Source organism: Oryx dammah, unplaced genomic scaffold (genome assembly GCF_014754425.2).
Source record: "Oryx dammah isolate SB20612 unplaced genomic scaffold, SCBI_Odam_1.1 HiC_scaffold_22, whole genome shotgun sequence".
Taxonomy (NCBI): domain Eukaryota; kingdom Metazoa; phylum Chordata; class Mammalia; order Artiodactyla; family Bovidae; genus Oryx; species Oryx dammah.
Genome location: NW_024070206.1, coordinates 4,517,820 through 4,534,016, shown reverse-complemented (window position 1 = coordinate 4,534,016; position 16,197 = coordinate 4,517,820). Strand labels below are relative to the sequence as shown.

Here is a 16,197-nt window from a genome sequence, read left to right as displayed (position 1 = left end):
AGCAGAGAGTTCTTTTTAAAGTCAGTGCTGTTTTTCTACTGTTTCATCTCTAGGCCAATAGTTAACCTGAAGTGGGTCCTCAGGTTTCTGACTGTTTCTGATGCTCCCAAAGGTTTGTTTTCCTTCCTGCCCCTTATATCCCCAACTGACTGTCCAGGTATGGAGTTGGGCTCATTCTTTTTATGTGCTGCACTGCTGTTTAGAACCGATGATTACATGAAATCTGGTTGAGTTTTGGTGGTTGTCACTGGCCCTGGCTCTTTGGTCTTGGACCAAGAGTCAACACATGCTTTAAATTCCCACTTCTAGTGAAGACACCAAATATACCCAGTTGCTAGAACAGCAGTATCATGTGAAGGAAGAGACCTGGACCCAAGTGACCTGGACTGTCATTTACACTCTACCCATGGCACGATGGTAATTCAGTCCCTTGAGAATTGGATTAGGTTCTCTCAGATCTCATGGATCATGGTACAGTGTGTCTTCACGAGGACATTCTTAGCACTTGGGGCAGGGCTGTGCTTGTTACTGCAGGACATTTAACATCCTTGGTCCCTGCCGCTGAATCCCAGTAGCCGCTGCCCCCTTCCCCACCCATCACACTGAAAACCTCGGAAGCACCCAGGCGTTTCCCAACACCCCTTAGTGAGAACCACTCCTATTTTGAAGTAAAGGAATAACCTGCAGAGACAATTTAAAATTCAGATCTGGTAGCATTCGTTTGGTAAACTCATCACTACTTCTCAGAGGTATAATAAGTAACAGTTTCATCTAAAGATAATGTTACGGGTTTGAGGCAACAGGAGAGTAGTAGATAGGAAGCTCCTTGGAAAACAGTGATAGAGATCGGTTTCAAAGTCTTTTTTTAACCCCCCTCAGGGATGTAGAACCTGTAGTAGTCTTACTACTGAAGCCATTTCTACTTGCTACAGCATTGCTGGGATTTCAGTTCCTCAGCCAGAAATGGGAGCTCCAGAAGTAGGGGGTAAATATTGTAAAAGTAGATGGATTAGTCTATGGAGCCACTGTGGCTTGCCAACATAAGCTATGATTTTAGTAATTTGAACTAGCTTAGTAATCAAATCCCCTAACCTTTTCACAGCCTTTCACGCCACAACTGCAGTGTAATCGCAGCTGGGCAGGTTTTCTTTTAAATAGCACCCGCTTTATTTATTGCCTGCATTGTTGCTGAATGAAACCCAGTTTGAATCTCCCATTGCTCCTTTTGACCAGATACTCGTGACTCACTGATTTTCAAATTTCAATTTGTTAAAACTATGTTTTGTCATGGCTGCTGTCATGAAAATCCTGAAGGTAGCAACAAAGAGTTCCACCAGCCGTCACCACCCTTCCCCACTCAGCGCGGTGTCCTGACACGGCTGCATTATCCCTGCTAAACAAAGGCCCATCAGCAGCGCTGACTGCGGAGCACATGCTCTGAACACGTGTTTATTCTGACAAAAGGTGGAGGGATGGGGAGAAACAGGAAGATAATTTTCGGCTTAAAACCTGTGTTGAGTTACTTTGGGGGTTGCTTTGTTTTTGTTTGTTTTTTTTTTAAAGAGAGAACAGCTATTCTTAGATTTGAGCATTATCAGAAAAAAAAGAAAAACCGGTCAGACGGGTCAAGAGGGATGAAAATGGACGTCTTCCCTCTGCACCCTGTGTGTTCTCGAGTCCTGCACGAACCAGAAGCTTCTCCTTTTTATACATTGATAGAAGAACCTTCCCTTTGCTTCCCCAGGCTGGTACTGGTGGTAGAGAACCCACCTGCCAGTGCAGGAGATGTGAGTTCAGTTGCTGGGTCAGGAAGATCCCCTGGAGAAGGAAATGGCAACTGGCCCCAGTATTCTTGCCTGGAGAATCCCATGGACTGAGGAGCCTGGTGGGCTACAGTCCATAGGGTCGCAGAGTCTGACACACATACCCCCCCCACACACACACACACCCACCCTTTGAGTCTGTTTATAACACACGGCCTCTGGCACTCACGAATCACAGAGGCAGGGTGACAGCCTGCTGTGGGCAATCAAGTCAGACATGTCAAATGCGCATCTCTTGGTCCCCACCAGGGTGGGGTGGCTGTGGATCTCCGGGAGACCCCTAGGGAGGTGAGAAGAGATTACACGAGGCTTCAGTGTGTCTGTTCCTTCTGCAGAAGAAGCAGCTCAAAGCATGTGTGTAAGAACATATTTATGTCTTTTACAGGACAAAGCATTGGCTTATTTCTGTAATGAGAAAGATTATACCGTAATTAAGTTTTAGGCTTGTTTTCTTTTCTACCCAGGTCCAAACTAATAAAAGTCACTGTAGTCCAGGCCTGGTGGTTGCTCCTTTCCAGGCTGGAAAAAGCACCACTTCTTTTCAACCAGCCAGCATGCCCTTACTTTACCTGTTTTTGAAGTGAATTCGCTCAGTCGTGTCCAACTCTTCGAAACCCCATGGACTGTAGCCCACCAGGCTCCTCCCTCCATGGGATTCTCCAGGCAAGAGTACTGGAGTAGGTTGCCATTTCCTTCTCCAGGGGATCTTCCTGACCCAGGGATCGAACCCAGGTCTCCTGCATTCCAGGCAGACGCTTTAACCTCTGCACCACCAGGGAAGCCCTTTATCTGTTTTTAATAAGTCCAATAAGAAATCACAGGTAGGGGAGACATGTGGGATCTTAGTTCCCCAACCAGGGATTGAACCCATGCCCCCTGCCTTGGAAAGCGAAGCCTTAACCACAGGACTGCTAGGGAACTCCCCAAAACCTTTTTTTTTAATGTTGATCTTTGCCTTCTATTTAAAAGCCCTTTCAACTGTATTTGAGGGAAGCAGTTGTGAAATCCTGATGTAATTGTGAAGGAGGGCTCTTCCTGTGTTGAGGCAAGGGAGAACAGCCCAGCCCGTGTCGTCTGTTTCACTCCTTCGTGTTCTCCGTCCGAGACCTCGCTAGGACTCTGGCTGACTCTCATCCCTCCGGTTGTCCCGGCTCACACGGGGCCTGGCTGTTTTCCTGCCCTGCCAGCTGCGCCCTCTGTCGGTCAGGGGAGTCCATGGGAGGGCGGCTTCATGGGCCCCCCCCAACTAGGCTGAGCCCGCAGAGCCTGATGGATGGCAGCTGCTGCCAGTGTTTTGATTTTTGTTAGTATAATAAAATCATAAACCCACCCCGGTCCCTCCAGCCCTCACATTCTCTGGGTTCCAGGTTTCCGTGCCGGGCCATTTTAGCAGACCTGGGAAACAGAGTTTATTTTATTCTTCATGCTTCTTCCCCCATTCCCGGTTGGTCACTTCTGTTTAATTGCAGTTGATTTTTTGTTTGTTTGTTTATCTTCTTTCGATCAGCAGCTCTTTACCAGAAGAGCTGGCTGTCTTTCACAGCAGCCTGCCTGTGTAATTCCAAGCATGGAGCATCCAGAAGCCCCAGCCTTGTGATCCCAGCCTCAGACTTTCTCTGAATCCAGCATCATCCAGGGCTGTGGGGGGGTTCCCCGTGGTGGGGACATTACTTGGGCCGGCTCACAGTTAGCCTTGGATGTGTGTGGTGGAATTCACCATTCTAAGGTTTTCCTCTTTCCATGACAAAACAGTCACAGATGTTTACCAGATGATCAGCTTTTTGGACCTTCTAAATCCTAAAGCTACTTGTATATCTACTTACACTGTAGGTGTTCCAATATGCTATAGAATACTGGAGTTTTTTTAGGTCTCTAATTATCCCTTTAAAAAGTTCAAGATCAATTTCCATCAAAAACTGCTAATATGATTTATTGCTTCTATTAACAGTTTGCTTATAGCTGACAGCACACGTTGATTTGTGTATGTGTGATTTTTGTTGTCACTGTTCTTGCCAGCCCCCTAAATCTGTCACTTTGTTATTATCTGGTGATACTAAGGGTTTATACTGTTCATTTGGGAGAAACATTTTTAAAGCTTTGTCGAGGTATCGTGCACATCCCATACCATTCACCCGTTTAAAATATACCTCAGAATGATGCTCAGAGCGTCACACACATGTGCGCCATCACCATCATCAGCTGCAGGACATTTCCACCCCGCCAGAGGAAGCCCCATGCCCATTAGCAGTCATGCTCCAGAATCCAGATGTTTAATACAGTCTTGGTATATAATCAGATGTAACTTCATATCTCCAGCGAAAAGTGAGGTTTATTATTTTCCCAGTTTTATATCAACTGTTTCATTTTCTTGCTGACTTGGGAAAATGCTGAGGCAGAAAACCTTTTAGTAATTTTAAGAGCAACAGAAGCTTTAACGTTATTGAAATACAGGGTTGTTTTGTTTTTTTTTTTTAAGATTTTAGGGTGACTTTTTGTTTCCCTATTAGGCTTATTTGGTTAATAATGTTATCGTTTTGTTTTCTAGTCATTTGAGTTTAAAAGATTATCATTTTGTTTGTTTTCTAATCTTTTGAGTTTAAAATCGGGATTCCCTAGGTTGCCCTGCATTTTTAATTGGGTCTGTATAAGTGAAGGGGCAGCCGCTAGACTCTAAACCAGAACCTCTGGGCAAGTTCTTGTTCTCTGTGAGACTCAGTTTCCTTGTCTAAGGGAGCAGAGATTATGTGCCCAACCTCCTAGCAAGGTAGCTGCAGAATCATACATCTGACTGCTCTTGGTAAGTTACAAAGCATGACCCAAGATGTCAGGGCACATATTTTTCTTTCATTGGTTCTGTGTGGTATCTGATAAAGCATATCCCTTAAGAAAAGTATTTTGTGAACTTTTAAGATCTAATATATACAACTTGGTCAAGAATCCCAGTGAAGTTCTCTCACAGGGATGTGACTTGATAAGATGTTGCCAGCTAATTCTGGGGCAGGACATGCCTGGGAAGTCAGACCAGATTTCAGACTTTCGGCTTTAGCTGAAGAGAGGGTGGAAGGGAGCAACAGCAGACTCAAGTGCTGTTGGAGAGGCTGTTGCTAACAGGCTAGCTGCCCTCACGCCAGGGCTCAGGGTCCATAGGGAGCTATATAAACCAGTGTCCCCACCCACTCCCTGTGGACTAGGGCCTTGTCTTCACCAGCATCCTCCACTCTGGTTTCCATGGTAACATCACTGCTGGAGCCCTCTCCCTCATCATCTGCTCCGGGTCTTGGGAAAACCTTTTACTTAAACGTTCTTGCTCTCCTCCTCTCATCGAGGACAAGGAGGAAGAGTGGAATCGTTTATGAGAGCTGGGGTGTCAGGCTTCCTACACCAAGGTGGGGTCCTCCCTTCCCCCACGCAGCAGGAGTGCACCCCCACGTACAGGCAGCCTGGTTGTTGTGGAGCACACACCTCCCGAAGGGGAGGACCAGTACTAATGGTCAGTCACTCCTAACATCTCCTGCCTTTTGCATTTCTCTTTTAGGAAGATCCACGCCTGAAATTTCCAGTACACATGCGGTCAAAGGCATCCTTAAACCCCAATGACCTTGGCCCTCTTCCTGTGAGTACACTGGAGACCCATAGACCAGTCTGCAAGTGTTTACTGAGTCACTGGCTTGGTACTGATAGGGAAGCCCTGTGATCTTCCCCTTCTCCGGGTTGAGTCCCTTTGGTCTGTAAGTTCTTAATAGAGTCAGTTTACACAGTTCACACCACACGTAGCTCTTCTGAGAGAGATGTCGGGATGGCTGCCCTCTTGCTAGTGGAAGGTACACCTTGCCGCTAGGATGTTCGAGGCTTTCTCTGCAGGTGATGAGTTAAGCAGCACACATTTATTTTGTAACTTAGCAACCATTGATATCCATCCATACTGCTGATTTAGTCATAGGAATAAAAATATTAAAAACTGTGGGAGAAAAAGGCATAAGTAATCGCAGAAGGTTTCTCTAAGTCATTATCCTGCAGATATTTTAAGTTGTTCCCCTTGTCGATGACTGTTTATAAATCTAATTTTTTATCAGTTCTTTTTTGGGCCCTGAGTGAGAAACGAGCTATTCATTCCAGGTTAAATTTTGAATGAAACCTTCTCCATGCTTTCTTCTTGACCCACCCCCCACCCCACCCCCGTTTTTTAAAAACCCTTATGGAGGCTGAAAGGTGGGGAGTGGTGCCCACTCCAAGACTTCTTTAAAGTGGAAAGGTGCTGGGAATTTTTTTGGTGATTGTTTCCCAAGAACCTTTCTATTGCCTGCTGTATGGTATTATACATACAGCCAAACTTGAAGCTCAAAAGATCAGGGTGAAGTCTTTATTCATCGGGTTATACAAATGTCCCACACTCCCCAGATATTTGGTTCCGGGGTTTAGATGGAAGGAGCCCAGAGGAGAGACTGGAGAGAGGGTTTAGAAGGTAAAAGGTGGCAGGCTTCTAGGTCTGCTGGATTCTAGACTTCAGTAGCACATGGGCACAGTCCAGATAATGAAAGCACACAAGACTGACCTTGGAAAAATTATCCAGATCTATTGGTTCCTGAGTCCTGAGTAGTGAGAGTTCACAGCAGAGAATTAGCACATCAGACTGTTCAACCGCCTGATGACATGGATGTAGCCTCCATCTCTCACATTTTGTATCAACCTTCCTCCTCCCTTTAGTACTCAGTAAATATACATTTAATTAGATGAGCTATTCCACCCCACGCTCCACTGTCTCACAGTGTGCTGGAGTTTCCCTGTGAAGCTTCTGAAATAAGAGCCCCTGGTCCCTGTTCATCACCCAGCGAGTACAGCTGGACTGCAGAACGTGTGCAGAAGTGTGTTGCTGGGTGTTGTCACCAGTTCATCTGAAATGTTTCCATTTCATTTTCTCTTCATGGGAAAATGTACCCCCAGGGAGAATGTGCCTCAGGGTCTCTAGTGTTCACCTTTGATTTTGGAACTGCTGGGTATTTTTGTCTTCTCTGTCTCTCTCCCCTGATATCAGCCTGGCTGGGAAGAAAGGATCCACTTGGACGGCCGGACGTTTTACATTGACCACAGTAAGTAGGCGCTGTTACGGGCACGTAGGTGGGGACGAGGGTGACTCAGATGTGGCCGTGAAAGCTGTGTCATCTTACTCTTCGTCTAGGCAGCCAGGTGTTATGTGGCGAGGACGATGCCAGAGACGCAGTGCCCTCGTACGGTACTGTCCCTGCCCCGCCTTCGCTTGAAGCAGCCATCCCAGTTTGACCTTGTGACCTATTAACTTTTTTTTTTAGTTGCAAAAATTTTTTTGACGACCTGATTGACAACCCCTTGACTTTTGCACTTTTAATAAATATACTCTGGTAATAGAAAATAAGATAAGAAGTGATGATCAGGTCAGAAATCTATGGAATGAGGGTTGCTTGAAGCAGCCGTCACGTTTTTTTAAATTCTGCCTTCAGGGGTCTCATGGCAAGACGCCCACTCGGACTTATTTTCTATTCACAGCATGTTTCCCTGCACCCAGCACACTAATACATACGCAGTTCTTTTCTTGAAATTGTAGTACATTTGCTGCGGACATTTGCTCCAGCTCCTGTGAATAAACGTGTGGTGTCTTGTGCCGACTAAAAGTTAAACTAATAAAAGTTTGCTTTTAGGCATTAGTTTTGTGGGGGGTTTTTTTCCCCTTGTTGGAGTGTTTCTCCATGGGATCATATTAGTAGATCCCTTAAACCTTCGGAAAAATGTATGTTAAAAAGAAGTCTTCAAGTAGATTTAAAGTTCATGTACATGTGTGATCTGATAGTATTTTGATCTTTGTTTTCATTTGGTTCATAAATGTGAGCATTAAGTCCACACCAGGTTGCCTAGCCTCACATTTTCTTCAGTTCAGTCACTCAGTCATGTCCGACTATTTGTGACCCCAGAGACTGCAGCATGCCAGGCTTCCCTGTCCATCACCAACTCCCGGAGCTTACTCAGATTCATGTCCATCAAGTCGGTGATGCCATCCAACCATCTCATCCTCTGTTGTCTCCTTCTCCTCCTGCCTTCAATCCTTCCCAGCATCAGGGTCTTTTCCAATGAGTCAGCTTAGGCAATGGCACCCCACTCCAGTACTCTTGCCTGGAAAATCCCATGGACGGAGGAACGTGGTAGGCTGCAGTCCATGGGGTCGCTGAGGGTCAGGCACGACTGAGTGACTTCACTTGCACTTTTCACCTTCATGCACTGGAGAAGGAAATGGCAACCCGCTCCCGTGTTCTTGCCTGGAGAATCCCAGGGACGGGGGAGCCTGGTGGGCTGCCGTCTCTGGGGTCGCACAGAGTCGGCATGACTGAAGTGACTTGGCGGCAGCAGCAGCTCTTTGCATCAGGTGGCCAAAGTACTGGAGTTTCAGCTTTAGTATCAGTCCTTCTGATGAATATCCAGGGTTGGTTTCCTTTAGGATTGACTGGTTGGATCTCCTTGCAGTCCAAGGGACTCTCAGGTGTCTTCTCCAATACCACAGTTCAAAAGCTTCAGTTCTTCAATGCTCAGCTTTCTTTATACTCCCAACTCTCACATCCATACATGACTACTGGAAAAACCACAGCCTTGACTAGACGGCCTTTTGTTGGCAAAGTAATGTCTCTGCTTTTTAATATGCTGTCTAGGTTGGTCATAGCTTTTCTTCCAAGGAGCAAGCATCTTTTAATTGCAATCTTGAAATTGCAGTGAATAAGCAGTGATTTTGGAGCCCAAGAAAATGAAAGTCTGTCATTGTTTCCCCATCTGTTTGCCATGAAGTGATTGGACTGGATGCCATGATCTTAGTTTTCTGAATGTTGAGTTTTAAACCAGCTTTTTCACTCTCCTCTTTCATTTCCATCAAGTTTCTCACATTTTCTTACCTCACTGCGCTGGTTAGCTAAGCACCTTGCTGAGCTGACCGGGAGGTCTGGCCTGGGTCCCCCTGTGAGTGGAGCCTGTCGCTGCCTCAAATCTCAGGTCCTCTTCCCAGCTTCCTACACCACCCGTGCACCGTAGAGAGAACTTTGCTTCTAGGCATAGGAGTTTGACGGGTTTTTATCAATCCAATTAAACAAGAAGCCCAACAATTCAGAATTCAATCAGAATGGTAGAAGTCCTGGATATGTTTAGGGATGTGTGTTACCCTTGGTTAAGTTTAGATTAAGGTACATAGCCTCATTTTTGTCTTTGACCAGTAATAACACTGACTCTTGCCTGCTCCCGGAGTCGTAGTGAGCATAAAATTGCTGCCATAGGTGCTGTGGAATAGGTGTCCTCCCACTTTTCCCCTTAATGTTCTATTTATAATTCTGCTGTTTCTTAGCATAATTTGTTTAAAATAGTCACACGCCTTTTTCCCACTAAAAACAAAAGACAGCCTTGTTTGCTGTTTTTTCACGCATTACCATTTCACTTTTCAAAGAGAGGTACTAGTAATAATAACCATTTTATTAAAACAAAGTCTTAACCGATCACACAGCCTTGGTCTTTTGCTCAGAAAGGACCTCATACAGCATTGCGGCCGTGTTCCGGCTGGCCATCTGATGCCAGGTCAACCTGAAGAGAGGTGGTCCTGATGTCCTGTGAGGCCCCAGGAACAAGAACAGCACAGTTGCAAAGTGCTATACTGGGATACATTAGAAATATGAAAAATCATGGCCTGGTTTTCTGGAGGCGTGCATAGACCTGAGGAAGTAAAGGCTTGACAAGTGGTGACTCAGCCGGCTGGTGGTGCCAGTGTTGTTGGGAAGTTGATGCCCGGGGTTAGAAAGTGGAGAGAGCTCGGCTTGAGAGGCAGCAGCAGAACAGCACCTCCACCCTAAGGCCTGCGCCCTCCTCCTGTTTGGAGAGCGTGCAGTGAGGCTGCTCAGTTGTGTCTGACTCTGTGCGACCCCATGGACTGTATGGAGTGGGTTGCCGTTTCCTTCTCCAGGGCATCTTCCTGACCCAGAAATCGAACCTGGGTCTCCTGCATTGCAGGCAGATGCTTTACTGTCTGAGCCACAAGGGAAGCCCCTGGTTTGGAGAGGGTAGTCCCTCGCTAAATGTCTGGGCGGTTCCTAATTCTTAATCGGTCCCTCCAAGCCCCACTCCGACATTCCCGGTTCCTCTTTCCAGACCACACAGCACTTGGGAGCCTCTCCCTCTTAACTCCCGGGACTCAGGGGATAGGATGTAGACCACACACGGAGCCTGGCTGGCCTGAGCTGTGCCCGTATATTTGCGGCACTAGTGGTAAAGAACCTGCCTGCCAGTGCTGGAGATACAAGAGGCGGGCCTCAGTCCCTGGGTCGGGAAGACCCCCTGGAGAAGGAAATGGCAACCCACTCCAGTGTTCTTGCCTGGAGAATCCCATGGACAAGGGAGCCTGGCGGGCTACAGTCCATGGGATCACAAAGGGTCGGACACAACTGAAGCGACTTGGCACACACACACGTTAGCTGGTAACGTAACATTTCTGCCATTTCTCCCTAATTTGTCAAGGTTTATTCAATGGGAAGTAATAAAGAGGTACATATCAATGAAACAGAGCTCCATTCATTGCCTTTCTGGAAAAAAAAAAAAGTCTAATCTGAAAAATGCAGCATACCTATTTTCTTTTTAAGACACTTGATCAGGTACAAAGAACCACTCAAAAATGGGTTGAGTTACCTGGAATTACCTTACCTTCCAAATCAGTTTCTCCTTCTAAACACTTCTCCCGAATCTCAGTTCCAGCAAAACTTGGCATCTTGCTTCATTCTGCTGCTGCCCCAGGACAGAGAGCAGTCCATCCCCACCACGCCGCTCAGCTGTGAGCGCGGGTGCCTTGTGGGGTGCTCAGGGTCATCCGTCTTCTGCTTCGCTGGGACTCATGACTGTGCACTGACTGTAGGAGACGGCAGTGCACTTGTCTGCTAATTCATTACGTTTTTTATTTTCTGCTTCATAAATTCTTGAGAAGTGAGACATATTTAAGATTAAAAATCTTCAAGATTTAATTTCAGAAGAGCATGAATGCTCAATACCAGTGTCTTCAGAGTCCATGATTGATTTGGCTGACATTTATCAGATTGGGCTTCCCAGGTGGCTCTGATAGTGAAGAATCTGCCTGCAATGTAGGATACCTGGGTTCATCCCTGGCTCAGGAAGATCCCCTGGAGAAGGGAATGGCTACCCACTCCAGTATTCTTGCCAGGAGAACTCCATGGACAGAGGGACTCTGGCGGGCTAAACAGTCCGTGGGGTCACAAAGAGTCAGACGCGACTGAGGAACTAACACTTTCACTTTATCAGATAGTTTGTATGTTTCAAGCCTGGTGTAAAAGGTTAAGGGAAGGTCTTGAACTGAGCCCTACGTCTCTCAGGAATTGTACGGTTCTTCTTAAAGACCTGAGGTGCCCAGGTGCTGAGTAGGTGGCCACCAGCAGCTTGTATATCAACACAGAGCTAGAAAGTAAGATTCCAGGGGTGCTCTCAATCTCGTTTCAGTTGTACCACGCCCACTGGTGGTGGTGGTGGTGGTTTAGTCAGTAAGTCGTGTCCGACTCTTGTGACCCCATAGGCTGTAGCCTGCCAGGCTCCTCTGTCCACGGGATTCTCCAGGCAAGAATACTGGAGTAGACTGCCGTTCCCTTCTCCTGGGTGGGTATCTTCCTGACCCAGGGATCGAACCCAGGTCTCCTGCATTGCAGGCAGATTCTTTACCATCTAAACCACCAGGGAAGCCGTACCAAACCCATTAATAGTATCTAAATGGACTAAGTCTCATTCTTCTACTTCATTCTTGCCCCTTGATTTGAAATATTATGGCTCAAAGACAAAAAGCAAGTTTAGGTTCAAACATTTCCGGGCCGAATGGGTAACTGGCCACCGATATTCTTATGTTGATAATTCGTAAGTGCAAAATTGACGATTATGATAACCTACAGAACCGTGTGTGGTTCTGAAAGCTTAGACTGTTTTAAAAAGGAGTTTGTTTTCACCATCCACTTCATTTGGCCATTTAAAAAACCGTAAGCTCCTGCTACATGCTGGGAACTGTGTTCAGTGGTGGAGAGGGAGCCACAGAGATGAGCAGCGCGCGGGCCCTGTCTGCCTTGGGCTCAGCTCAAGTAGGTCGGGAGTGCCAGGAGGTATTTAAGTGCTGCCTGAGGGGAGTGAGCCTGCTCTCCTGTCCAAGTGCTGGGCTCCAGAGGGGAGGCAGGCTCCAAGAGAAGGACCTTGTGGAATGGGTGGCTTTTCCAGTGGATCCAAAATAATGAGAGCGGTTTAGTCAGGCATGCCCAACAAAGAGAGGTTTCTGGAGGGAGAAAGCGGGTGATACCGTGATTAGAGAAGCACAGTGGCTTGCAAGCCGCCGGCATGCAACGAGCCAGGCTGACACAGGGTTAAGTTCAGCAGGAGCCTGCCAGGTGTGGGGACTTGGGTCCCTTCTGCAGCCAGACTGGAGCACCGGAGGGACTATCCAGAAGGGACTGACGTGGTCAAATTTGTTGTCTAGAAAGTCTCTTGGCAGAGCTGTAAAGGAAGTTCTGAACAGAGGTGAGGGAGCCTGAGGCCAGGGAAACCTCGAGAGAAGTGCAGGGAGAGGCAAGTGCTGCACAGAGAAGCCTTTTCAGCGAGAGGTGGGAACAGTGGTGGCCACCGTGGTGAAAGGTTGAGGGGAGGATGGGGGAGGTGGCAGGTTCAGATTTGCACCAGGAATGGATCGCGATGCTGTTCACAACGAAGACAAGGTTCTGTGAACCGCTTTGGTGTTGGAAGATGATGGCTTCGACTCTGGCAGAGTTGGGCTTGGGGTGTTTCCCATGGGAAATCTAGATGCAGGTATCAGGGATGAGCTCAGAGCTCCCATCCAGACAGAGCGCGAGCTGGCGTATGTAGGTAGCAGCTCATTTATTTTCTGCTTTGATGATGGTGCCCAGTCTATATATAGTCCAAGGCAGTTTTTACTCAGCTGTATTTTTCTTTTGTTTAGTTTTCTTTTTTCTTGTTCTCCATCACAGTAGCAGCTCTTACTTTCTGAAAACTTCTGTTTTCAAAGTAGGGAACCCAAAAATGCCTTTTACTTCATAAGCAGTCTCTAAAACATTTAAATATTTCATGTAACTTTTCTACCGAATTGTTAGAATCTGCAGTTGCCATGTACTTTGGTAGTTGTATTTTAATACTTTACCACTGCTCTGGTTACCATACCAGACTTCAAAAAATTCCTGGGATAGTCATTAACACCAAATATTTTAGTTATTCTTATTGGTCCATTTACTAAGTATACCAGAAATAGAATATACTTCTCAAACCAGTAATTTCCTTTTTTTAAAGCCAACTTAGATTTCCTAAAACTTGCCCGTCTCCCCTCCCCATATCTTTAATGTGAGTCCATCCCTGCGTGCCCCCCCAACATGCACAGCAATCCATAAAGTCATTTTAATTAATATTTGCTAAGTCGCTTCAGTCATGTCCGACTCTTTGCAACCCTGTGGACCATAGTGCACGGAGAGGCTCCTCTGTTCATGGGATTCTCCAGGTGAGAATACTGGAGTGAGTTGCCATTTCCTTCTCCAAGGAATCTTCCCCACCCAGGATTGAACCTGGGCCTCCTGCATTGCAGACAGCTTCTTTACCAACTGAGCCAAATGCACTGTCACAAATCCCAAGGGATTGGGTAGCTGTTTGTTTCCACCTTTACCATTGAAACGGTGGTATAGGTGCCACTGACCAGTCTTGTTGACACTGACTCATTTGGGAGAAAGAACCACTTCTCTCCAGCTTGGCCAGAAGGGAGTCTTTTCTCTGGCATCCTCCTCTGCTGTATTTAATTCTCATTTTTCAGCTTTCCTTAGCTGTTTTGATTTTTGTGTGCATCTGAGTGAAACGTAATGGATTATTCATTTGTTCAGCACAAGATTTTTCATCAAAAGCCGTTTGCAGCACCATAAGTAAACGGAATAGTATTTGAAATGAGAAAAAAATCATGTCTCCATGTTAACTTTTTATGTCTCCACACGACTTTTTATGCCTTTTTAAAAATTAAATGAAAATCAAGATCAAGTTATAAATCCTTGAAAAAACAGGGGTTTATAATTGAAATTCCAGCAGACTGTTTGCCAGAAAGTGTGAATACATGGTTGTACTTTAGTTGTGCATTTTTGATTGATTGCTTTTAACTAGACAGTATCAGAGGTGCCTATTCTGTCCTAACCCTGAAATACTAAGCTGTTTATCTTTGGGGGTCAGGATTGGGAACTGGGCAGCTTTTGGAAAATCCAGAAATAATTCTTTCTAAAACATTTTTAACATGAAATAGATTTGAACTAATAAGCCTTTTTATTTCTTTTTAATATTTTCAGATAGCAAAATTACTCAGTGGGAAGACCCAAGACTGCAGAACCCAGCTATTACTGGTCCGGTCAGTATTCTAAAGTTCTGACTCTTCAGTATAATATTTTGGTTACATCTAAGCACATATTTCTTGTATATTCCTGCCTCCCTTGGTACCAAGGGCCTGACTAGTGTCCTTGAGAAATTTAACATCACTCCTGTCTCCTCCTTCCTGGAATTCCTGGGTGAGACATTGATTGCTGCATTTTCCTGTTCATAGAGCTTTAAATGTAAAGGAAGGGAACATGAGTTACTAGCGGTAACAAAACTAAGCATTCTCTTTTGTGTTTTATAAGAGGGTAGATTAAAATACAACAACCAAAATGTCCTCCCTTCCTTATATGAAGCAAAATCTGGTCCTGGATTTGTAGAGTTTTGACATTTCTCGAGGCCACAGGTAGTATATGCATGATAACAAATTTGAATTGGATTCTGAATCTCTTCCGGGTCTAAGAATCTGCAGAGGTGTGGGTGAGATTGTAGCTGAGCTCCAGAGCTGGTAGAGTTAAGAATCCTTATCTCTGCTGACCCACTAATAGTCCCCTCATGTATGTACATCAGGCAGATAGTCTGCCTGTCACTCAGCAGTTAAAAAGTACCTGGTTTCAGACACCTGGGCGGAGTCTGGAATAGGCCACAGTGATCAGAGGGAATGCACCAGTCTTTTGTCAGTGGCTACATAAGTAAAAGGAGAGACTCTTGAAATTGCAGGAACCGTGCTGGAGTCAGCAGATTACAAACTGGGGAATCTTTTAAAAACTAGAGGAGCTAGGGGAAGTAAAGTTTGTTACATCGAGGGCTGAGCTAAGAGACCAATAGGTATATTTCAAATACCAGTTTTGGGGACGCCATTGGTGACCCGTTGTTTAAGGGTTAGCCTTCAATACGGAGGGTGCAGGGTTAGCCCGTGGTTGGGGAGCTGAGATCTCACGTGGCTTCGAGACCAAACAACCAAAACATATAACAAATTCAATAAAAACTTTTTAAATGGTCCACATCAAAAAAATCTTTTTAATACTAATTTTGTGACTTTAATCTGATTCAGTTCAAATCACGTTTTGAATTCTGTGCCCGTTTGAAAACTTAGATGATAATACAGGGCAAATGCACCTTGATGCCTGACTTCCCTTTAGCTACTTGTTGGATTTGTTCGGCTGCTTTGCTGCTGGTTAATGCAAAATGCCTAATAATACCTGTGTCAGAACAGACATCAGAGCTATTCCTCATGTAGTTTAACAAATACCAGCCTTACTGCTGTGGGTTCCTTTTGATATACTCACAGTCACAATAAGTCAGAGTAGTATTTTCCCTTCTCCATCATGAGAAACAAGGAAAATTCAAGAAACAATTCTGTTTTTCAAGCAGCAGAGGACTTTTGAATAATTCTGAAGCCTTTTCAAGTATCTGTCCATTACTGATCATCTGTCTTCATGCAACTTTGTTAGTTCTTATTCATTCCTATTGGAAATTATTTAGCATCATAAATCCAGATAGATTTACTGTGAGGGAAGATCGTTGTTTCTTTATTTTCTAATAAAAGAGGTTTGTTTACTCTTTTATTATAGGTAGTGGTATCTCTCTCAGTGAGAGCATGTGTATTTAGGTAATCATCACCTTAGTGTAGATAAGTGATTTTTGTTTTAATTTGGTTCTAAATTTTTGGGAATTTCCACAATGATTTCTTTTTGTTCTTAGCTTATAAATTATTTAGAATAAACCTTTTAGTTTCTAAGAGTTTGGGACGGTTTTTACCTCTTTCTTACTAATTATGGTCAGAGAATATTGTCCATGGAATATTGTTAGATATCTGAAACTTCTTTGGAGGCTTGACCATTTTTTGTTACTGCTCTTTTTGTCTTTGAAAAGAATGTATATTCTGTCTTTACTGGGTATAGAGTTCTTTATACACCTGTTTGATCAAGTCTGTGGTGTTCAACGTATCCATTTCCATCATGACTTTTTCCCTGGCTTTTCAAGTGTAATC

The 16,197-nt window shown here is 45.1% G+C and overlaps 1 protein-coding gene across 9 annotated transcripts in view; it reads left to right on the top strand.

The window, feature by feature from the left end:
* NEDD4L (NEDD4 like E3 ubiquitin protein ligase) overlaps positions 1-16,197 on the top strand; it is a 370,199-nt gene that overhangs the window by 313,257 nt on the left and 40,745 nt on the right. For 5 of the 9 annotated variants that reach the window (XM_040264311.1, XM_040264309.1, XM_040264303.1 and 2 more), the window contains 4 exons: positions 5,359-5,436; positions 6,856-6,910; positions 7,000-7,053; positions 14,183-14,241. In XM_040264311.1, the coding sequence (XP_040120245.1) occupies positions 5,359-5,436; positions 6,856-6,910; positions 7,000-7,053; positions 14,183-14,241 (246 nt within the window). The remainder of the gene's footprint in view (positions 1-5,358; positions 5,437-6,855; positions 6,911-6,999; positions 7,054-14,182; positions 14,242-16,197) is intronic. The other 4 variants (XM_040264312.1, XM_040264310.1, XM_040264304.1 and 1 more) reach the window with 1 other exon arrangement.